Genomic DNA, 25,282 nt, shown 5'->3' with positions numbered 1-25,282 from the left:
CCAGGCAATACCGGATCAGGAGGCGGATTCCCCTTGGATCTCCTGGGACCCACCGACCGAACGCTGCCCGGGCTCGACACAGCCTTCCGGGAACGATCCGCAGAGCCGCGGTCCGAGCCACGCTGGGGCGACTCCTTGCGCTGCTCCTTGCTGCGGGGGGAATCTCCTGCCATAATGGAGGAGAAAAAACTCACCAGTCCCAAGCGCCGGCCAGATATACCTCTTTAGATGGGCGCCGCCATCTTGGATCCGAGTGCGCATGCGCACACCAGTCACTTCCTGGTCGCAGGGCGCACGGCATCCTGGAATCGAGTCACTTCCGGTCGGAGCGTCCAGCTTCACCCCGGCGTGCAGCACAGCAGGGACAAGCCTTCCGGCGGCCGCCGTGAGTGCGCACATCCCCAGAGCGACGCCGGGCCGAGCTCCCGCTCCAGGCCCGCGCCTCACCGCCGCAGAGGTCTGAGACCGAGGGGGGGTGCATCCAGGCCCGAGCACCGGCTTCAGGTAAGTACCAGGCTTCCACACCGGGCCGGACCTGGGACATCAATGGGTTGTCCATACCAGGACAGGAAACCAAACTGATGTGGAGGAGAGGTGCCGCCTTTTTATCAGTGGGTTTCCTGTCCTGATGTGGGCGGAGCCTATCTCTCATGTGGTGCTGTCATGGGCGGCAGGGAAAAGTCATCTTATATACGCCGGAAAATACGGTAATATGAATTTAAAAAGGAGCAAATTTCAAATAAAAATGGACGGTAAACATAACTTGGGAACCAGTGTTTGGCAGCTGCCGCCAAAGCAAGTGAAATGCTGCAAAATGTTTTTAACAGACCAAATAGATGTATGGGTCCTGTAAATCTACAGCAAAATAGTGTTAATAAGAGCATCAAAAATTACAGCGAAAATGGACTTTTCCCAAGTGGTCTATTGAAAGAAAGCTATTTTAGATAATGGGTGGTCTTCTCAAAGAGGTGGTCTTCTGGGGATGTGTCACGTCCTCTGTCTCACCTGTCAGTAGTGTAGTTGCCGGGGTGGCTCAAGGATCTCTTCATCTAATGTACAAAAAAAATATAAATAAATGATATCATTTACATTATTAAATACATCACTCATTCTTAACAAGGAACCGGATAGCTTGCTTTACGGGAAGTGCGCTGTAAATGCCACTGTCACAGCATTTAACAGAGACATACTGAGTTCAGCTCCACCTACAGCTGTTCGAGGCAATTGATGGCTGAATAATACAGCCATCAAATGCCAACAAAGATGTGGGCTCAGGTTCTGAGCAGCATCAAAGTTAGGGAAATGTCATTTAGGCCTAAGCCACAAGGCATGAAAACTGGACCGAGAGGAGTGCGACAAAACATCGACCAATAGTAGCCTGTGTGTCAGCGCACGAGCGATTATTTTCTCAGCCTCAATCGGACCGAGAAAACAGTGGCAGCATGCTGCGGGTGTAATGTGAGACTCTTTCTCTCGCACCCATTCAAGTCTATGGGGTGAGAGAAAGATCGCACTGCACTCGCAGTACATCGGTGTACTGCGAGTGCAGTGCGAGAATGGCAATAGGCGACTACGGAGGAGAGAGGGAGATAAATCCCTCCCTCCCCTCCTCCGTGCCGCCCCGACGCTCCTCAGCTGTGGTCCGATCGCATTATCGGATCTCAGTCGCAGTAACACTCGCATGACACTCGGCTCCTGCTGTGCTGCCAGTGTGAGCCGAGTGTCATGCGAGGATCGCATTAGTCCCCGTGTGGCCCCAGCCTTCACATAACTGTACAGCATATGTCAGTAAGGAGTTTAAAGGAGGAAGTCTGTGAGCAGGTTTTCGCTATGTAATGTGAAGACAGCATGCTGTAGGGGTTAACACAGAATAAGTGATTAAATGTATCACACTGTGTTAAGTTGTTTACCTGCAATGTTTGTTTTAGCTCCAGAGAATTATCATTTCTGGACAAGGTCAGCTAGAGGTCAGTTAGTCTGGTCCACCCCTGCTGTGATTAGCAGCTCACTGTCCATAGACGTTGTATATCGAGAGCCTGGAGTGGGCAGGGGCAGCTTTCTGAGCTCTGCTACATGCTAAATCCAAAAAAACTGTCAGAGTGGCTGCACCCAGTAAACTAAGTGACACATCATTGGATTCAGGATCTCTCTGCCTACATCATGCTGCTCTCAGATGAAGTAGCAAAATCCTGCTGACAGATTACATTTAAAAGAAAAGCCTGATTAGCCCATTATGACCCCAAAATGCTGTTTCAACAGGGAGAAATCAAATTTTGAAGTTGTGTCTGGAAGAGTATCGAAGGGTGCTTTCACATCACCGGTATTTCGCCGCTCTGCCGGATCCGTCACAACTCCACTACAGAGCAATACAGTTCAATGGCATTGTGGCAAGCTCCGGTCACATGCTGTCATGTGACCGGAGCTTGCCGCGATGCCATTGAACTGTATTGCACTGGAGTGTGACGGATCCGTCAGAGCGGCGAAATACCACTGATTTGACAGCACCTTTACAGCACTCAGAAGAAGGTTATTCAATTGAGCTATTTGAGACGGCATATTTGAGCCTGTTCTTAGGGCTTCCGACCAGAGCTCACGGAGCAGAGACGTGTCCTCTATCCCGGGTCCTGGATATAGATTCACATCATCTCTGCTGAAGACCACTTTGGTTGTGGAATACTTTTACATGTGGATCATGCATGGTGCTTCACCCACTTTGTACCATATTGGACTGTGGCTAATGCTGTGGTGTAGCTGACTATATCACTCTTACATAGGTCAAAGCAGAACCCCAAATTATAAAGAAGTTGTGCAGCTTTCCTCTGCTGCCCAGGCCATGAATCGGGCATTGGCCACTCAGTGGTACATTTGCCAAAGCAGTGTTCAAATGCCCAAAGACTATTGTCAGGAAACAATCTGTGGATCTAAGGAGCGCAATACGGTCTTACCAGTGTAAAAGATGGTGATTTTTTAATAGGAAAACCGCTCACCTGGAATGATTGTGAGACTCAAAACCAGTATAGAGACATATAACCGCTGCAGCCGATCCCACGTGCCAAAGGCAGAAGCAAGACAAAAACCAGGATAATTGTGGTATACTCTACGCTGCTGTATAAAGAAACACCCCAAAAAATAAAAGCAAATGAGGATGATTTATGCTACGCGTTTCGAAGACATATCCCCCCTCTCCTTCCTCAGGAAAATCCACCGACCACTAATCTGGAGTTTCCTGAGGAAGAAGAGGGAATATCTCTTCGAAACGCGTAGAATAAACCATCCACATTGTGGTTTACTCCGCGCTGCTGTACAAAGAAACACTCCAAAAATAAAAGCAAATGTGGATGATTTATGCTGCGCGTTTAAAAGAGGTATCCCCCCTCTTTTTCCTCAGGAAAATCCACTGACCGGTGGATTTTCCTGAGGAAGAAGAGGGGCTCTCTCTTCGAAACACGCAGAATAAACCATACCCATTGCTTTTATTATTTGGAGTGTTTCTTTGTACTGCAGTGCGGAGTATACCACAATTATCCTGGCTTTTGCCAAAGACTATTGTGTCATACGTTAATAGTTTAGGCAGGTTCGTTTCATTGCACAACCCATCTATCAACATTCGGTGTATTATTTAACGTGTCCTTGCATATTACCATTTGTACAGGTGAAGGAGACACAGCGGACACCAAGGACTCATGGGGAGGCAGCTGGTACATTTCTGGCTTGAATTTGGCATTGGCTATCTTGACACATTCTTCAAGTGTGGTAATAAATGTGTTGCAGGTTGCACTGAGCAGAGAAGACGCTTCGTTCATGTTCTAAAACACAAAAACATATGCAAAAGCTTACGTCAGGCATCCGCAACTCAACAGTGTCCAAGTATGACAGCGGGTGCGGCTCGTACCTCAGCGCTGGGGGATGGCCGACTCTGGTCTTGGCTTACAAACTCTTGAATTGTGTGCACCTGCTGCATCAGCAGGTCACAGTACAGCCGCAGTTCAGACATTTTGGTTTTAAGTGATTCATTGGTTTCATTGATTTCTGCAGGAATCAAAAACAAAATTAGAGCGTTTAGGAAAATGGATTTATAACAAACGGAAAAATGTAACCATTGCCTGATTCCTTAAGTTTGCGGTGCGATGTTCTGCCCACGGCTCTCATCACGTGGCTAGTGACCTGAAGAAAGATCCTACTGAAAGGCAAGAGCATGGCCGCTCTTCCAGCTGGGCACTGTAATGTGAAGGCTCCTTCCATTAGTAAGAAGCGAGATGTTTCTTGTTCACTTGCACCTGCTGAGCGCTGAGGGTTCTTTTTAGTACGGTTTGTTATGTTACACCCTCCAACAAGTCACCATTCATGAAACCAGATAGGCTGACAATCGAACACTGCTGGGTTACATAACATAGGTTGTACAATGTGTTATTAAAGGGAACCTGTCACCAGTTTTTTGACTATTAAACCAAAAGTGTCACCCTCTGCAGCTTCTATGAAGGTGCACGTTGTTGCTGCTTCCCCCCTTGCAGACCCCAAATAGAACTTTATAAAATCCCACCGTGTTGTATGCTACTGAGCTGTGTTGGTCAGATGGGCGGGCTCTATTTCGGCTCCTGTCCCTCTTTGTCGCCTTTTTTGCCGTCCTCCTGTCATGATTGACAAGGATGGCGCCGCCGTCATCACCCCATGCTGCTATCCAAGTCTCACACAGGTGCAGTTCTCTCCGCCCCTATCGCGGGCCGAGCATAAAAACAGTTTCCCTCGTTCGCGCGCCGGTGATGTATCTGCGTAGGCGTGAGATCATGCTCGGGTACGAGGATGACGCTGCTGTCATGCACAGTGCGGACCATGATCTCGCGCCTGCGCAGATATGTCACCGACACGCGCAAGGTAAACTATTTTTCTGCTCAGCCCGCGATAGGGGCACAGAGAACTGCGCCTGCGCAAGACTTGGACAGCAGCGTGGGATGATGACGGCGACGCCATCCTTGTCAATCATGACAGGAGGACAGTGAACAAGGCGACAGAGACAGGAGCCGAAATAGAGCCCACCCATCTGGCCAACGCAGCTCATTAGCACACAACACGGTGGGATTTTATAAAGTTCTTTTTGGGGTCTGCAAGAGGGGTGGGAGGGGTTGTCAGCAACAACGTGCACCTTCATAGAAGCTGCAGAGGGTGACACTTTTGGTTTAATAGTCAAAAAACTGGTGACCGGTTCCCTTTAAGGCGATCAAAGGATGACATTGTCATGTCCCATCGTAGGAATAGTAGATAATGTAAAATGAAAAAGAAAAAAAAAAAGTTTGTTTTTACATAAAAAAAAAAAAAAAAAAACAATTAATTTTGCGAATCTAAAAAAAAAAACAACAAAACTGAGTGACACAAAAAGTGCTAAAAGCCTGTTTACTGAGCAATGAGCACGTAGGCGCCAATGTCCTCCGCAGCATATCTCGTTTACCCCGTGTGATACACTGCTGACAACCATTTAAAAAAAAAAATTTCACCCAACGATCAATCTTGTTGCTCATCCATCAGCAGTCCGCAAAATGATCATGAAACAAGCATTGCCAGGAAGCCTGTTTCACAAATCTTTCAGTATTAAAGCATTAACAATTAAAACCCAGTAATTTTTTTTTCTATTTTTATTTTCGGAGTGTACAATTTATTATTACTATTTATATTTGCATAAGACTACAGAAATATATTCCTTACAGCAGCTGCATGGACCATAAATACTGTATTTTCTGGCGTATAACATGATTTCTTAACCCCTGAAAATCTTCTCAAAAGTCGGGGGTTGTCTTATATGGCAGAGCACGGCGCTGCATGAGCCCATTGTTTAGTAATGCCCTCCTACCGGTCCCCTTCTTACACACAACAAACATTATTCTCACCTCTCCTCCATTCCCACAGTGCCTTCAGATTCTTCTCGCAGACAGCAGGCCCATAGTCCTCTCCGCGATAGCGTCCTGTACACGGGGCCACCACCGCTGCCATCATGGCTTTACAGCAGTTGAATGCTTTGTGGTGCCGTAAAGCATTCAACTGCAGTAAAGCGCTGACAGCAGTGGGGGCAGCCCCGTGTACAGGACCTGATCATGGAGGAGTCTATGGGCCTGCGGTCCGCAAGAAGCACTCCTCCATGATCGCATCCCATACATGGGGCCGCTGCTGTCAGCGCTTTACTGCAGTTGAATGCGTTACGGCACCACAAAGCATTAAACTGCAGTAAAGCCATGACGGCAGCAGCGGCGGCCCCGTGTACAGGACGCTATGGCGAAGGGGTCTATGTGACTTGCGGTCTACAAGAAGCAGTTGAGGTCACCGCAGGAATAGAGGAGAGGTGAGAATAATGTTTATTTTGTGTGTAAACAACTGCATAATAGGGGACAAGAAGGGAAACGGTGGGAGGGCATTATTAAACAATGGGAGCAAGTGTAATGCGATAAAAAAGGGAATTTTGTTTACTTACCGTAAATTCCTTTTCTTCTAGCTCCTATTGGGAGACCCAGACAATTGGGTGTATAGCTTCTGCCTCCGGAGGCCACACTAAGTATTACACTTTTAAAAAAGTGTAACCCCTCCCCTCTGCCTATACACCCTCCCGTGCATCACGGGCTCCTCAGTTTTGGTGCAAAAGCAGGAAGGAGAAAACTTATAAATTAGTCTAGGGTAAATTCAATCCGAAGGATGTTCGGAGAACTGAAGACCATGAATCATAAGAACAAATCAACAACAACATGTGTACACAAAAGAACAACCAGCCCGAAGGGCACAGGGGCGGGTGCTGGGTCTCCCAATAGAAGCTAGAAGAAAAGGAATTTACGGTAAGTAAACAAAATTCCCTTTTTCTTTGCCGCTCCATTGGGAGACCTAGACAATTGGGACGTCCAAGAGCAGTCCCTGGGTGGGTAAAAGAATACCTCAATAAAAGGAGCCGAAAACGGCCCCCTCTTACAGGTGGGCAACCGCCGCCTGGAGGACTCGTCTACCTAGACTGGCGTCTGCCGAAGCATAGGCATGCACTGGATAGTGCTTCGTGAAAGTGTGCAGACTAGACCACGTAGCTGCCTGACACCTGCTGAGCCGTCGCCCGGTGCCGCAAAGCCCAGGACGCACCTACGGCTCTGGTAGAATGGGCTTTCAACCCTGAAGGAAGTGGAAGCCCAGAAGAACGGTAGGCTTCGAGAATCGGTTCCTTGATCCACCGAGCCAAGGTTGACTTGGAGGCCTGAGAGCCCTTACGCTGGCCAGCGACAAGGACAAAGAGCGCGTCTGAACGGCGCAGGGGCGCCGTGCGAGACACGTAGAACCGGAGTGCTCTCACTAGATCCAAAGAGTGCAAATCCTTTTCACACTGGTGAATTGGATTAGGGCAAAAGGAAGGCAAGGAGATATCCTGATTTAGATGAAAAGAGGATACCACCTTAGGGAGAAATTCCGGGACAGGACGCAGAACCACCTTATCCTGGTGAAAAACCAGGAAGGGGGCTTTGCATGACAGCGCTGCAAGCTCAGACACTCTCCGAAGTGATGTGACCGCCACCAGGAAGGCCACCTTCTGAGAAAGACGGGAGAGAGAGACATCCCGCAGCGGCTCAAAAGGCGGCTTAAAAGGCGGCTTTTGAAGAGCCGTCAGAACCCTGTTAAGATCCCAAGGTTCCAACGGACGTTTGTAAGGTGGGACTATGTGGCAAACCCCCTGCAGGAACGTGCGGACCTGCGGAAGCCTGGCTAGACGCTTTTGAAAAAACACGGAGAGCGCCGACACTTGGCCCTTGAGAGAGCCGAGGGCCAAACGCTTGTCCAATCCAGATTGTAGGAATGAAAGAAATGTGGGTAAAGCAAACGGCCATGGAGGAAAACCGTTATCAGAGCACCAGGATAAGAAGATTTGCCAAGACCCGTAATAGATTTTGGCGGACGTAGGCTTCCTGGCTTGTCTCATGGTGGCAATGACATCCTGAGATAACCCTGAAGACGCTAGGAGCCAGGACTCAATGGCCACACAGTCAGGTTGAGGGCCACAGAATTCAGATGGAAAAACGGCCCTTGTGACAGCAAGTCTGGGCGGTCTGGAAGCGCCCACGGTTGACCCACCGTGAGATGCCACAGATCCGGATACCACGACCGCCTCGGCCAGTCTGGAGCGACGAGAATGGCGTGACGGCAGTCGGACCGGATCTTGCGTAGTACTCTGGGCAGCATCGCCAGAGGGGGAAACACATATGGCAGTCGAAACTGCGACCAATCCTGGACCAGAGCGTCTGCTGCCAGAGCTCTGTGATCCTGAGACCGTGTCATGAAGGCCGGGACCTTGTTGTTGTGTCGTGACGCCATGAGATCGACGTCCGGCGATCCCCAGCGGCGACAGATCTCTCGAAACACGTCTGGGTAAAGAGACCATTCCCCCGCGTCCATGCCCTGACGACTGAGAAAATCTGCTTCCCAGTTTTCCACGCCCGGGATGTGAACTGCGGAGATGGTGGAGCCTGTGACTTCCACCCACTGCAGAATCCGCCCGACTTCCTGGAAGGCTTGACGACTGCGAGTGCCGCCTTGGTGGTTGATGTAGGCGACGGCAGTGGCGTTGTCCGACTGGATTCGGATATGCCTGCCCTCCAGCCACCGATGGAAAGCCAATAGGGCTAGATATACTGCCCTTATCTCCAGAATATTGATCTGAAGGGACGATTCTATCGGAGTCCAGATTCCTTGAGCACTGTGGTTGAGAAAAACCGCTCCCCAACCTGACAAGCTCTCGTCCGTGGTGACCACGGCCCAGGTTGGGGGGAGGAAGGATTTTCCCCGAGACAGAGATGTGGGTAGGAGCCACCACTGAAGTGATGTTTTGGTTGCAAGTGAAAGAGAGATGTTCTTGCCGAGGGAAGCCGAACTCTTGTCCCATTTGCAAAGAATGTCCCATTGGAGTGGCCGTAGATGGAATTGCGCGAACGGCACTGCCTCCATAGCTGCAACCATCTTCCCCAGGAAGTGCATGAGGCGCCTTAAGGGGTGTGACTGACTCCGAAGACGTGACTGCACCCCCGCCTGCAGAGAAAGCTGTTTGTCCCGCGGTCGCTTGACTAACGCTGGAAGGGTATGAAACTCCATCCCGAGGTAAGTCAGTGATTGGGTCGGCGTCAACTTGGATTTCGGGAAATTGATGATCCACCCGAACTGCTGGAGAGTCGCCAGAGTGACGGTAAGACTTCGTTGACACGCCACCCGAGAAGGGGCCCTGACTAGGAGATCGTCCAAGTATGGGATCACCGAGTGGCCCTGAGAGTGCAGGACCGCCACGACGGATGCCATGACTTTGGTGAAGACCCGTGGGGCTGTCGCCAGGCCGAAGGGCAATGCGACGAACTGGAGGTGTTCGTCCCCGATGGCGAAACGCAGGAAATGTTGATGTTCGGGTGCGATCGGCACATGGAGATAAGCATCCTTGATGTCGATCGATGCTAGGAAGTCTCCTTGTGACATCGAGGCGATGACCGAGCGGAGAGATTCCATCCGAAACAGTCTGGTTCTCACATGTCTGTTGAGCAGTTTGAGGTCCAGAACGGGACGGAATGACCCGTCCTTTTTTGGCACCACGAACAAGTTGGAGTAAAATCCGCGACCACGTTCCTGAAGGGGAACGGGAATCACAACTCCTTCCATCTTTAGAGCGTCCACCGCCTGAAAAAGTGCGTCGGCCTGTGCGGGGGGTGGGGAGGTTCTGAAAAAACGAGCCGTAGGTCGAGAGCTGAACTCTATCCTGTAACCATGAGACAGAATGTCTCTCACCCATCGGTCTTGAACGTGTGGCCACCAGGCGTCGCCAAAGCGGGAGAGCCTGCCACCGACCGAGGATGTGGCTAGATGAGGCCGAGAGTCATGAGGAGGCCGTCTTGGAGGCAGTGCCTCCTGCGGCCTTTTGGGGGCGTGACTTGGACCGCCACGCATAGGAGTTCCTCTGGCCTTTCTCCGGCCGGTTGGACGAAGAGGATTGGGGCTTGGCGGAGGGACGAAAGGACCGAAACCTCGATTGGATTTTTATCTGCTGAGGTCTCTTAGGTTTGGACTGGGGTAAGGAGGAGTCCTTTCCCGAGGATTCCTTAATAAACTCATCCAACCGTTCGCCAAACAAACGTACACCAGAAAAAGGCAAACCAGTTAAGAACCTTTTGGAAGCAGAGTCTGCTTTCCATTCGCACAGCCACATGGCCCTGCGGACTGCCACGGAGTTAGCGGATGCCACAGCCGTACGGCTAGCAGAGTCCAGGACGGCGTTCATGGCGTAGGACGAAAATGCTGATGCCTGAGAGGTCAAGGAAGAAACATGCGGAGCAGAATTCCGCGTGACAGCATTAATCTCAGTCAGACATGCCGAGATTGCTTGGAGAGCCCACACAGCCGCAAAGGCCGGGGCAAAAGACGCGCCCGTGGCCTCATAAATAGACTTCACCAAGAGCTCTGTCTGTCAGTGGCATCCTTCAGGGATGAGCCATCGGCAACAGACACAACGGACCTAGCAGCCAATCTAGAGACTGGCGGATCCACCTTAGGTGAGTGCGCCCAGCCCTTAACGACTTCAGGTGGAAAGGGATAACGCGTGTCAGAGTGCCTTTTAGCAAAACGCTTGTCCGGGACCGCTCTGGGCTTCTGGACAGCATCCCTGAAGTTAGAGTGATCAAAGAACGTATTGCGCGTACGTTTGGGGAATCGAAATTGGTGTTTCTCCTGCTGAGAAGCCGACTCCTCTACAGGTGGAGGCGGGGGAGAGAGATCCAACACCTGGTTGATGGACGAAATAGGATCATTTACTAAGGCGTCCCCCTCAGGGGTATCAAGGTTGAGGGCGAAGTCAGGGACAGAGCCCTGAGCTCCCACGTCCGCCTCGTCATCTTGAGAGTCCTCAAGCTGAGATCCAGAGCAGCGTGAGGAGGCCGGGGAAGAGTCCCAGCGAGGCCGCTTAGTCGGTCTGGGACTGCGATGCGGGCAGGAGTCCTCCGCCTGGGACCTAGGGGCTATCCTGGGAGCGCGCTGAGGCGCGGACCGAGAAGGCCCTGGAGGAGACAAACTAACAGGGGCCGGGGCCTGTGAAGAGCCCGGTCTGGACTGCAATGCCTCAAGGAGCTTAGATGACCATTTGTCCATAGACTGTGCAATGGATTGAGAAATTGACTGAGAGAGTTTCTCCGCGAAAGAGTCCAATGACGGTGACTCTGTCCCTGCAGCCTGCTCAGGAGGAGCAGGGGGATCTACATGAGCCGAGGGGCCCACAAGTGCCCTAGGCTCCGGCTGAGCAAGCGTGGCAGGAGTCGAGCATTGATCACAGTGAGGGTAGGTGGATCCCGCAGGCAACATAGCCCCACAAGAGGTACAGGCTGCGAAAAAAAACCTGTGCCTTAGGGGCTTTGCTCCTTGTGGACAACATGCTGTAAGCAATAAGTGTCCCTTAGGAGAGCGACCACTGAGGGTATATGGGAAAGGGTTATACAGCCATTCCGAATATATAATTATATACATATATATATACATATTTATATATATATATATATATATATATATATATATATATATATATATATATATATATACACACACATATACACACATACATACATACATACATACACACATACACACATATGTACATACATATATACATATATACATATATGTATATATGTATGTACATATGTGTGTATGTGTGTATGTATGTATGTATGTATGTATGTATGTATGTATGTATGTATGTATGTATGTATGTGTATATATGTATAATCACGGCTCCCTAGGGGAACCAGCACCGGGTGACCGGTGTGGCTTACCAACCGCTGGTGTCCTCCAGATTCCCTGTCGTGGGTCCCCTGGAGCTGTAGAGCTGTGCAGCTGCAGCATACACCGGCAGAATGCCAAACATGGCCGCCGGAGCTCTCAAGGGGGGAGTGGAGCCATGGGCGGCGCCGGCAAAATGCGGGAATCTGGAGGCCCCATAGTGGTCAATGAGAGGGGAGGGGAGACATGCAAAGATGCTCCAGCCCTCTGTCGGTAATCCCGCCCTTACCCCTGACAAGCAGGCCCGGGGGCGGGATTTTTCGCGACTAGGCCGCGATGAAGCCGGGGACTAAATTTAAGGCAGTGCCCGACAAGCAGGCACGGCCGGCGCGGAAGTCCGATGAAAAAACAACGGACGGCGCTACTGGGGAGAAAGGCGACCTCTCTCCCCGTACCGTCCCCCCATGGGGACACAGAGTACCTTGAAGGTGCAGGGCCCGGTCCCTGGGGATGAAAACGCTCCGGTCCAGCAGGTTCCACCAGGAGCTGCGGATGGAGCACGGTCTCAGCAGGTGAATGACCGGTGAGGCTCCCACTTCTCCCAGAGCCGCATAAGGGATGGTGAAGGAGACGGCATGTGGCTCCAGCCTTTGTACCCGCAATGTGTACCTCAACCTTAACAACACCGCCGACATAGTGGGGTGAGAAGGGAGCATGCCGGGGACCCCATAGGGGGACCTCTTTTCTTCCATCTGTCATACTATGTATGAGAAATCTTTTTTTTTTTTTTTTTATGAGTGGATGTGTGCCTCCTTCCACACAAAGCATAAAACTGAGGAGCCCGTGATCCACGGGAGGGTGTATAGGCAGAGGGGAGGGGTTACACTTTTTTAAAAGTGTAATACTTTGTGTGGCCTCCGGAGGCAGAAGCTATACACCCAATTGTCTGGGTCTCCCAATGGAGCGACAAAGAAACATCGCTTTCCACCTGGACTAATATTAACCAATGCGTCAGAACTCATGAGCTATTATTTTCTCGGCCCCAATCGGACCGAGAAAACAGTCAAGCCTGCTATGAGTGTAATGCAAGTCTCTTTCTCTCGCACCCATTCAATTCTATGGGGTGAGAGAAAGATTGCACTGCACTCGCAGTACACTGATGTACCGCAAGTGCAGGGCGAGAATGGTAATAAGCTGGCAACGGAGCAGAGAGGGAGATACATCCCTCCCTCCCCTCCTCAGTGCCGGCCCGTCCCCCGCAGCTGAGGTCTGCTCACATGATTGGACCTCAGTCGCAGGGACACTCGCATGACACTTGACTCCCGTTGTGCTGCCAGCCTGAGCTGACTGTCATGCGAGGATCGCATTAGTCCCCGTGTGGCCCCGGCCTTAGGCAGGGATTAGCAATATGCACCCAGAACTACTCGTGGCTCTGGGTGCATATTTTCCCTGACAGGTTCCCTTTAACAAGTTAATTTCCAAAATCCACCTTCTGGATTGTGATATATTTGGGATGTTTAGAGTCTGGAAAATCCAGATGTGTTTAATAGGACATGTAGAAGTAATAAGACGTGTAAGGAGCGGCTCACCTTTCTCTTTCCTTGTTCTGGTGTCGCTCAGACAGGCCTTGGAGCTTCCTAATGCGACCAGCCACCGCTGCCTCTCTGCGGCATTTACCGCTCTCACGTAGAAGTGCTGCTCCCCGGGGATGATCAGCTCCATCCTGGTGTTGTCTGTTGAATGAACTGAGAGTAGGGATCAGTACAGGACGGAGAAGGCTTCCCATCTTCCTTATAACCAGTCTGTCATCCCCCAAAGCTCAAATTATACCACTTATGCAACCATATAGAAGTCATACCTATAGTATAGATATCTCCACTTTACCTTTAAATAAAAACAAAAGAAGAAGTTTTAACACCTTCACCCCTGTGCGATTTTCCGGAGGGGGGGGGAGGGGGGGAGGTGGTTTCCGCTACTTTTCTTGTGAGGGCCATTACTTTTTTATTTTTCCGTCAATCTTGCCATATACGGGCTTATTTTTTGCGGGACGAGTTGTACTTTTGAATGAAACCATTAGTTTTACCACATATAATGTACTGGAACACGGAAAAAAAAATTCCATCTGTGAAAAAAAAATTCAAAAAAAGTGCGACTGCAGGATTGTGAATAAAATATCCCAAAAACAATGTTCACTATAGGCCGGGTCCACACACGGACTAAAGCGATCCTCGCATGACACTCGGCTCATGCTGGCAGCACAGCAGGAGCCGAGTGTCATGCGAGTGTCACTGCGACTGAGGTCCGATCATGCGATCGGACCTCAGCTGCGGGGGGGGGGGGGGCGGCGCCGAGGAGGGGAAGGGCCGGCGCCGAGGAGGGGAAGGGCCGGCGCCGGGGAGGGGAAGGGCCGGCGCCGGGGACGGGAAGGGCCGGCGCCGGGGACGGGAAGGGCCGGCGCCGGGGACGGGAAGGGCCGGCGCCGGGGACGGGAAGGGCCGGCGCCGGGGACGGGAAGGGCCGGCGCCGGGGACGGGAAGGGCCGGCGCCGGGGACGGGAAGGGCCGGCGCCGGGGACGGGAGGGAGGAATTTATCTCCCTCTCTCCTCCGTTGCCAGCTATTGTGATTCTCGCACTGCACTCGCAGTACACCGGTGTAATACGAGTGCAGTGCGATCTTTCTCTCGCCCCATAGACTTGAATGGTTGCGAGAGAAAGAGTCTCGCATTACAGTCGCAGCATGCTGCGATTGTTTTCTTGGTCCTTTTGGGGGTGAGAAAATAATCACTCATGGGTGCTGGCACATAAGCTAATATTGGTCCGAGTGGAATGCGATGTTTTATTGCATTCCACTCGCTCCGATTTTCATGCCGTGTGTCTTAGGCCATATGGTAACACTGACGTGTTGGTCTGATGCCTCAGGTCAGTATGAGTGCGTAGACACTAAACATGTATTGGTTTACTTTTATCTAAGGGGTTAAAAAAATTCACAAGTTTGTCCAAAAAAAAAAAAAGGCACATTTTTTGCACCATTTTCCACGGTCCGTAGCGTTCTCATTTTTCGGGATCTATGGCTCAGTGATGGCTCATTTTTTGCATCTTGAGCTGACATTTTTAACAGTACAAGTTCTGTGCAGATACTACGTTTTTATCGTCTGTTATTGCATCTTGTGCAAAATACGCGGTGACCAAAAAACGTAATTTTGGCGTTTGGAATTTTTTGGACCGCTACGCTGTTTACTAATTATAATACAGGTTAATTGATTTTATATTTTGAAAGATCGGGCATTGCCTATGAATAAGGAGCTTTTTTTGTTTCTCCGAAACGTGCAAGGCGTAACTTCACCTGTATCCATGTTTTAATTGTTTGGAATAAATAGGAATTTTTATTTCGGTGCTGGATTTTTTCCTCCCCTACCTCCCCCTTCCTTGGATTGAATGTTTTAATTTGAGTTTTGAGAGTCACAGACTTTCTATAAAGAAAAAAAAAAAAGAAGATGCATCATTTTCAACCAATCTGTATCAGATTTAAAGGGAGCTGCACTGTACTCTGCCATTTTTAGTTGCATAGACTTGATATGAGTGTGAGCGTGAGTGGTTCACGTGACTAAGGGAGGGACCCTAATCCCCATGGTCACTGGGGACCCAATGATAGAAGTTTCCATCCTGGTACAGCTCCTATAAATGCTTTCACTAGATTTTCAAAGCCATGATGACTTACCTTTGATTTCACACACTGCCATTTTAATACTTCCTTTGCTGCCCTTGCAGACATCATCCTGTGAATCATAGTAGGATAAGATGCCATTATCTAGTACGAACCATCGAGGCTGCCAACCTGCAATTACAGAAAAGACTAATAGGTACAACGTCATGACGTCAATGTCGGACGGTCTCATATCGCACCAATGGAGCAGACAGACACAGATAGCTGGAACACACGATCTACCAACAAAACAATCATTCATATAGCAGAAAACATTCCCATTCAGCTTGGCCAAACACACCTACCGTGTTTTTCCAAAAATAAGCCCTCCCCCAAAAATAAGCCCTAGCAGGGATTTTCAGCATCTTCAGAGCAAAGCTTAAATATAAGCCCTCCCCGAACATAAGCCCTAGCCGCGGTTAAATAATGAAGTGTTCATGCAGCTAAAATAGTTACAGATACTGCAAGACACTTCATTATAGACAGCGGCACCCCGTAATCACACACCCGAACATCCGATCTCACACACACATGCCACACACAGGGGCACATACCACACACAGGGACACATACCACACACAGGGACACATACCACACACAGGGACACATACCACACACAGGGGCACATACCACACACAGGGGCACATACCACACACAGGGGCACATACCACACACAGGGGCACATACCACACACAGGGGCACATACCACACACAGGGACACATACCACACACAGGGACACATACCACACACAGGGACACATACCACACACAGGGACACATACCACACACAGGGACACATACCACACACAGGGACACATACCACACACAGGGACACATACCACACACAGGGACACATACCACACACAGGGACACATACCACACACAGGGACACAAATTTCTTCTGGATGGCAGAATCCTGTGAGGCAGTGCAGTGGAGAGCAAGAATGCTTGCTTACAGGACCTGCGGGCCGGACACGTGACATCCTCCCATCATTCCCTGTGGCCAGAAGTATTCTGTAACGCTGGATGTAGTGTGCGTATGTACGTGCATGCGCCAGCCAGCCAGCCAGCAGGGGAGGACAGCGTGCAGCATCCAGCACGGTACTGATGAGTGAGCACTACCATGCTCGGGTGCTCGATACTCATAACTACTGATGAGCGGGCACTACCATGCTCGGGTGCTTGATACTCGTAACTACTGATAAGCCAGCACTACCATGCTCGGGTCTCATAACTAGTGATGAGTATTGGGCACCAGAGCATGGTAGTGCTCACTCATCACTAGTGTTTTATCGTAACTGCATTACATTGCAGACATATCAAGCAAATTTTAGAAGAAAATGTTTCTTTTAGAATGGGAGGCCATAAAAGTTCCTGCAGGTGTAATGCAGAGGGGGTACATACGTAGTGTACGTATCAAATATAAATGTGTACACACACACACACTACGGTACTCGTTCAGCAAAGCAAGATTTCACATAGGAAATCATTGCAATGCAGACAATTCATAATTCATTCCATTCAACCATCACGACGAGTGAGGACCTTCCACTGCCAGAGTGCTGACGTCAAAGGCAGGAGACGCTTGCCTCTGATTGGCCAGCGCGCTGCCTTTGAGTAGCGTCTGACAGCGGAAGTTCCTCAATCGTCGCGATGGTTACCCGATACACATCCTGTAGCGGCGAACTACAAGAACCATGAGGCCGGCGATGGAACGAAAGGTAAGGTGAGCATATGTGTGTGTGCATGCGTGCGTGTGTTTGTGTGGACTGCAAGAGCGGGGTGGATGTACGGAACCGGAAGTGTGTGCGGTAAGTATTTTGCTCGCTTGCATTGTAGCTGTTAAATTGCTGAGGTAATCTGGAGATATTTCACCCCATGCTTTCCCCCCTCCCACAAGTTGGATTGGCTTGATGGGCACGTTTTGCGTACCATACGGTCAAGCTGCTCCCACAACAGCTCAATAGGGTTGAGATCTGGTGACTGGGCTGGCCACTCCATTACAGAGAGAATACCAGCTACTGCTTCTTCCCTAAATAGTTCATGCATAATTTGGAGGCGTGCTTTGGGTCATTGTCCTGTTGTAGGATGAAATTGGCTCTGGGTGAATATTGCACCTGACAGGTTCCCTTTAAGCCGATTGAAAAAAATGCTCAGTCAGAAGGTTAAAAAAAATAAATAAATAAATAGCTGAGGGCACTTCCTAACAGACAAATGTGAACAAACGCCATTTTTAAATGTATTTCCTTAGCAGTAATGCATGTCCAAATTCCAATGTCTGCATGCCTTAGCATTCCTGAGTGCAGCTGTTTATTTGTTAGAGTAGGTTACATGTCCAGTATGCACCTGTTCACATTTGTCTGTTAGCAAGTGCCGTCAGTTTTTTCATTCAACAGCCTATTCTTAGCATAGGACATCAATTTTTAAATTATTGGGGGATCTGATACCCATCAACGACAAGTTCTCAGATGCTGCTGGAAGAATGTAGCTGTCAAAATTGGCCGCGGACGGGTACTACAGATCCACAAATAGCAGGTGGATCTCCACAGGCTGTCAGAAAAAATAAAATCCATAACATACTACTTTGGTCTCTGCATAGTGGACATATCCATCCACCCCCACACTGAACATATGGGATTAATTAAAATAGGGGAATTAAAGAGAGACTTTCCATGTTCATTAAAGCCGGACCTCCTGGTGTGGACAGGTAATTAAAACTGGTATATCTGCTGTAAGCTGACGAAAAGCCTGGGATTTGTAAATCCAGGGCTTCACTTCTGCTACCTCTCCAGTCCGCTTCAAAAGACTGCAACCAGGCTTTTCGGAGTCATAGCAAAGTTATGGATATTGTGGCTGTATAGATACTACAGTTATGAGAGATATATTTTCAGTGTTGTGACAGACTGGAAAACGGAACGCATGTTTTAACATAACTATGAGTCCTAAACATCAGCCCCACATTAATATTGGGCAGATGGATGACAATACATATTATATTTCCTCAATAGAATGGTAAAATTGTGATAAACATGACTTTGATATCTTCCCCCTCCAAAGGCGAAGATATCCTGAAAATTGTGGCTCTCCAAAATTATGATGGGCAGAGCACATCCCACAAACAGCCCCCCATGAGCCCATCAGGGAGGTTGTGGCCATAACTTTGAGTTAATAAAAAGCAGAAATTGGGTTTGGTACTTTGTCAGTCCTTGGAAGGTGCAGCTTGTTGTGGGTTCTGTAGGTTTTTGGTTTTTTTTTTGTTTTAACCCCTTCAGCCCCCGGGCATTTTGCGTTTTTCCGTTTTATTTTTCCCCCTCTCTTTCTTCCGAGAGCCGTAACTTTTTTATTTTTCTGTCAATCTTGCCATATAAGGGCTTGCTTTTTGCGGGCCGAGTTGTAGTTTTTAAAAAAAAATTCCAAGTGCGGAAAAATAGCAAAAAAAGTGTGATCGCACAATAGTTTTTGGGATATTTTATTCACAGTGTTCACTATATGGTACTACTGATGTATGGGAGTGATGCCTGAGGTCGGTGCGAGTTTGTAGACACCAAACATGTATAGGTTTACTTGTATCTAAGGGATTAAAAAAAATTCAAAAGTTTGTCCAAAAAAAGTGGTGCATGTTTTGCGCCAATTTCCGAAAACCCGTAGCGTTCTCATTTTTCGGGATCTATGGCTCAGTGACTGCTTATTTTTTGCGTCTTGAGCTGACGTTTTTAATGGCACCATTTTTGCGCAGAAGCTAGGTTTTGATCGCCTGTTATTGCGTTTTGCACAAAATTTACAGCGACCAAAAAACTTAATTTTGGCGTTTGGAATTTTTTTGCTGCTACGCCGTTTACTGATCAGCTTAATTGATTTTATATTTTGATAGATCGGGCATTTCTGAACACGGCGATATCAAATGTGTGTATATTTTTTTAACCCTTTAATTTTCAATGGGGTGAAAGGGGGGATTTGAACTTAGGGGTTTTTTTATTTCTTTTTAATTTTTTAAAACTTTTTTTTAACTTGTTTTTATTTTACTAGTTCCCCTAGGGGGCTATATGGATCAACAATCCGATCGCTCTGCCATATCTCCAGATCACAGCTACAGAGCCGAGATCTGCAGATACGCTGCTTTACTTTCAATGCCGGCATTGAGAGTAAATGACTCATGTTAGCTACAGGCGTCATCACATGACCCTGTGCTACCATAGCAACCACCGGAAGTCACGTGATCATGTCACGTGACTTCCGATGGGGGCGGGGTAAGTCAGAATAATGGCCGCACGCGTACACATCTCGCTGCCACATTTTGGCACAGCGAGATGTAAGGGGTTAATAATCACGGGTGGAAGCGATTCCACCCCCGACTAGCAGGCACACGTCAGCCGTTGAAAACAGCTGATATGTGCGCGGATCGCAGCCGCCTGCCCACGGCAGGGGGCGGGGATTAACCGCACACGATCCATGACGTACCCAGTACGTCATGGGTCGTTAAGGGGTTAATTTGTAAGGAGTACCTCCCTCCTCTGAGTTCTGAAGCCACTGCAGTAACATCAGGTTTAGTAATTTTCCCTTGTTTATCCCTTTTATTTTACATAACTATACATACTGTTATTATTTTATTCCCCTTTGTAACATTGTTTGTATATGTCATGATGTGTTTTGCCTTCTCACTGTATTTGCTGTAATACTATGTCTTGGGATGTAAGTGACCATACCCCCCCCCCCAGCCTGTATCATATTGCAATCAGGCTTCAGCAGTAGCTATTGTCATTGATTTGGTGGGGGTTGCATATATATATATATATATATATTGTTCTTCTCAGCATGGGACTTCTCCAATCTACAACTTGGTAAACAGAACAGAGCCAGTAGTCTAAAGTCCATTCATGCATCAAATGGCCAGGGGGAGGTGTGCCCACCTAAGGGGCTGAACCCAGGAGAGAAGAACATGTTAGAGCAGTTAGTTGGGAGCAGAGTTTTGAAGAGGAAGGGAGCGAGATCTGATTCTGCGGACAGATCTCGCCGTCCAGTGGATTGTGTGGGATTTCTGGGACTCTGAAAAGGACTATTACGTCGTGATCTGGCACTTTGGATTATCGCGAGGTGCCCCCGAATCTGTTTTATTTGGACTTGTCGTGTGCTGTTCCTGTATTCCTGTTAGTAAACCTGTTGGATCATCCTCGGCCTGTTGTCTCTCCTTGCTCTGCTGTACACCCCGTCACAAACTGGTGGCAGCAGCGGGATCAGAGCAGAAGAAATGGAGGACAACGGCCAATCAACGTCTGAAACCAGAACCTCAGGATACAGGAACTGGACTGTGGTGAGCCTACAAACAAAGGCCCGTGAATTAGGTGTCGGCTACAAAGGACTCTCTAAGGAGCAACTAATTGAGGCATTGGAAAACGCTTGCCTGCAAGATGGCACCGAGGAACAATTTCCACAGCAAGGGGAGCAAAGACGGGAGTCGGAGGTAAATACCCAAAAAAGTCAATGGGTTGTGTGGTACGAGGAGGAGATGGCCTTGCTGGGAGAGGAGACCACCATAGAATATAAGATGGAGGTCATGCGTGGAGCTAAAGAGAAGGAGAGCAGGATGGAGGAGATGGCATTGCTGGATAAGCAGCTCGCTGTGGAAGCCGCGAGAGGTTCCAGACAGACTGTAACCCCAGCACCCATCATGAGGGAACTTCCCAGGGTGTCCCGCAAAGACTTCAAGCAGTTTAATGAGGCTGCTGGTGACATTGAGGGCTTCTTCCAGGACTTTGAGCATCAGTGTCGATTAATGGAAGTCCCAGAAAGGGAGCGCGTCCGGCATCTGGTTGGGCTCTTAGAGGGTGGAGCTGCTGCAGCCTATAGAGCTATAGACCCTCGGTGGAACTGTGAGTATGCGGATATTAAACAGACTATTCTAGAACATTATGCTGTAACGCCAGACACTTACAGGATTCAGTTCCGTACTCTAGCATGTGATGAGGAAGTGTCCTTCAAGATGTATGCTCACAAACTCAAACATCTGTGGCATCGTTGGTTGGAGGCAGAGGAGGCCTTAACCTTGGAGACCGTCCTCCAGGTCCTCCTAAAAGAGCAGTTTTACTTCAAGTGCCCCGCTGAGATCCGGGAATGGGTGTGTGAAAGGAGACCAGCCACTGTGGAGGAAGCTGCAGCTCTAGCTGATGAGGCTCCCACCATCAAGCCTCAGTGGAAAAAACTACTACCCAGTGAGAAGAAAACCACCAAACCCCCAACGCTGGCGGCCCCTGGTCCTTCTGGCCCCAATGTTCACCATCACCCTAGACCGTCAACTCATGGGGACCTTCGTGTGACTGTGCCTCGCATTACTCATGCTCCACCTTTGGGAATACGACGTGGAGGAAGAATCCCAGAGCGCAGATGTTATGGGTGTGGGCAGCCTGGGCACATGCAATTCCAATGTCCAGGTGTTCGGAGACAGAACAGCTACAGACCGCCTTTGCCTGTTCATTATCTACAGACACCTTCACCAGGAGAAGAGCTGGATTCTGTGCCTGATTTTTGATTTTGGGTTGTATACCTATATTTGTCATCCCGATATTGCATTGCATTTCATGATTATATTGTCATCTGTGATATATGTTATCTGGGGCATTCGGTCTTGCCTAAGTGGTGTTCTTTTGTCTTGTTGTATGTTTTTAATTGATTTTAAGATGTATTTCTGTGTGCAATAAATAAAGGTGTGCTTTATATATTATACCATTGGTGTGCCCCTGATTGCATGTGCGGAATCTTTCCTTCTCCCTTCTCACGGATTCTGTGCCTGATGACTTGCCAAGTGACTCAGATATCCTGGCTCCCCTACCCGGAGTCTATGGGGTGCGAGCTCCAGCCACCAGTTCTTCTGATCTTCAGGACAAACATCTACAGGAGGTCGTGCTGGATGACCAAAAAGTTGTTGGCTTCCGTGACACTGGGGCTTTCCTCACCATAGCCAATCCCCGAGTAATTCAACCACAAGCAATTCAAAAGGGACCAGGAATTGCCATTGAACTGGCAGGAGGTACCCAGAGATATATTCCAAGAGCGAGCGTGACCCTGGATTATGGATTTGGGGCAAAACAATGAGTGGTCGGTGTGATGAGCGTTCTCCCTGCAGACGTTCTTCTAGGAAATAATGTGGGGAATCTTCATTGCCACTTTGTCGGTGCGGTAGCCAGAAGTCAAGCCAAGAGAGCAGCCCATGTGGACGTATTTTTACAAACACTACCTACTTTCATATTAAATATCTAAAATGTAATAGCTTCTTTCCTCTTGCTCTATAAACCACATCCCCGAAGCCATTCGCTACCTATAATGAGCCTGTAAAATGAATTGTGGTGGCAGCAAGTGGCAGTTCCTTGTTATTGTGAGATTGGCAGTGACTGTACCAAACACAGAGCCAATTAATCTTTCAGCATGGGGAAAATGCCTCTACGCTACAGTGACAAAAGAAATATAAAAATTGACGTTGAGTGCCTCCATATTTTTGATAACCAGCCAAGCTAAATGTGACAGCTGGGGGCTAATGTTATCAGGCTGTGAAGGTACGTAGTTATTTTTTCCTTTCACACTATAAAAATAGAGGCCGGCAGTCGACACAGAAGTGTTTGATGAGCCAATTCTGATACCTTGCCCGGCTCTTCCCCACTGCCCTGGTGCGGTGGCAATCAGGTTAATATTTGTGGGGTTGATGTTAACTGTGAATTGACAGCTGGAATTAAGCCCCCAGTGGTTAGTAACGGAGAGGCATCTATCAGACACCCCCATTACTAACCCAGAAAGTGTACGGTTAATATATAAATAAAAAAAAAAAAGGGAAAAAATAGTTTATTTGCATAAAAACTCCTCTACACCCAATCGTTCATCAATTTATTAATTAAAAAGAAATCCTGGAAGTTCTGACATAATCCAATGATCTATTGTCCCAAAACGTCCAATCCTATGAAGTCTTCTTCAGAGAACGAGGCTCCATAGGTCACTTGCAGTCAGCGAAAAATTCCCCACCTGCCGCTGACTGCAAGTGACCTATAGAGCCTCGTTCTCAGAAGGACATTACACCAATAGGATTTTTTTTCATTAATAAATTGGTGAACAAGGGAGTGTGGAGAAGTCTTTATACAAAAACTAATTTTTTCCCTATATGTATGTTTTAACTGTACACTTACTGAGTTAGTAATGCGAGTGTCTGATAGAAACCTCTCCATTACTAAGCCCTGGGCTTCACGCCAAATGTTTATTCACAGCTGACATCAACCCCAAAAGTGTTACCCGGATTGGCACGGCACCAGGGCAATCAGCAAGAGACAGGCAAAGTGACAGAATTGGCACATCTAAAGGATGCTCCACTTCTTGGGCGACTGAGGGCTACTATTTTTAAACTAGGGAGGGGTCAATAACCATGGACCTTCCCAGCCTGATAATACTAGCCCCCAACTGTCTGCAGGTTGTCAAAAAATAGGAGTACCCTATGTCATTTATTTATTCTCTTTCCATATTTGTGTGCAGGGCAACTGTCCTGCTCTTCCCCCATTTTGCAGCCCCGTAGCCCTTACTACAACCATTTTACAGCAAAGCTCAGGTCCACATTAACTTTTTGTGGAGTTTGGGGTCAAGTTCGGGTATTGATTTGAACTTTTAACTAAAGTCCGGCCAAACCCAAACATCCCCATTTCTGATGCGAGAGCCTGAAAAGGAAGCTGTGCATGATCCTGTAAGAGATCTGCCCAGGACGTCCTCTGCTCTGTGCTGACAGAAGCCATTGTTACTCAGGAAAGTCCCACACAAGTAGGTGGCACCGATCATTGAGGGTGCAGACACTGTGTATGATTCCACATCATACAGACAGTGTGTACGGCCCTGTGCATATATGACAGCACTAAACTATAGAAGCCAGAAAACATGTGCTGTACAGAATCACTATCCATGTCCTGCACAGTGAGATCGGCAGGATCTCCTGCTCCCCAGGGAGAACATACAGATTACAGGAGAGAACGCCGAAGACACAAACTTTGGGGGGGGGGACGAGAAACCAACTAATGTGTATGGGGGTCTCCACACTCAGCAGGGAAGAGACTGATCAGGACTTGCATTTCATCATCCCAACAAGGCTCTGGTTATCCGATAAGATGAGCGCACTCCACTCTCCCCACAAGGAACACAGGAAAGCTCAATGTCAGAGAACGCCATACACATATGGGCACCTGTGACGGGAGTGTACAACAGAGCAAAGGATGGACGAGGCCGAGGGACGATCCAACAGGTTTATTCACAAGAACACTGGAACAGCACACGATAAGTCCACGTAAAACAGATTCGGGGGCCCTTCCCGACAATCCTCGGACCGGATAACAAAGCAATCGTCCTTACAGTAGTCCAAAGAGTTCCACACAATCCCACGGGCCGCCACACAGGCCTAGCTCCGTCCGTGTCCACAGCCACCCAGGCTGGGAGTTCCTTCTTCTTCCAACTTTCAGCTCACTCTAAAGTTACAAAAAGGGAAATGCATTGTCTGTGCTTCTTGACCAGCCCACCATGTTCAGGGGGTAGGGGTCACACATCCTATCATCAATGGTTTGGTCCATCACAGGGCTCCGATATGTCTGCCAGCCACAGTAGATGAAGGGATCCCCTGCTGTGCAGCACAATGACTATTCCTTCACTGGCCAATGCAATTACAGACTAGATACACAACTCTGGATAGAAGACTACAGGCTATTTACATAATCATGACATAGTATCACAGGATATACAGTGAGAGGGTAAATTACATCTTCACAGCACCGACCCCTCCAAGCTGCATCCAGTGTGCACGACCGGCTCTGCTGT

At 48.7% G+C, this 25,282-nt stretch overlaps 1 protein-coding gene across 1 annotated transcript in view; it reads right to left on the bottom strand.

Annotated features, from left to right (window-relative positions):
• The window catches only part of PLEKHA3 (pleckstrin homology domain containing A3), a 47,379-nt gene that overhangs the window by 10,991 nt on the left and 11,106 nt on the right, over positions 1-25,282 (bottom strand). Inside the window, exons 2-6 of the mRNA XM_075317395.1 lie at positions 15,473-15,589; positions 13,344-13,499; positions 3,893-4,029; positions 3,642-3,806; positions 1,006-1,049 (exon numbers count right to left, since the gene is read on the bottom strand). Of these exons, the coding sequence (XP_075173510.1) occupies positions 1,006-1,049; positions 3,642-3,806; positions 3,893-4,029; positions 13,344-13,499; positions 15,473-15,589 (619 nt within the window). The remainder of the gene's footprint in view (positions 1-1,005; positions 1,050-3,641; positions 3,807-3,892; positions 4,030-13,343; positions 13,500-15,472; positions 15,590-25,282) is intronic.

The sequence above is a fragment of the Anomaloglossus baeobatrachus genome, chromosome 7, assembly GCF_048569485.1.
Source record: "Anomaloglossus baeobatrachus isolate aAnoBae1 chromosome 7, aAnoBae1.hap1, whole genome shotgun sequence".
Taxonomy (NCBI): Eukaryota; Metazoa; Chordata; class Amphibia; order Anura; family Aromobatidae; genus Anomaloglossus; species Anomaloglossus baeobatrachus.
The sequence above is the reverse complement of the archived record's forward strand: the minus strand, read 5'-3'. Positions and strand labels throughout refer to the sequence as shown.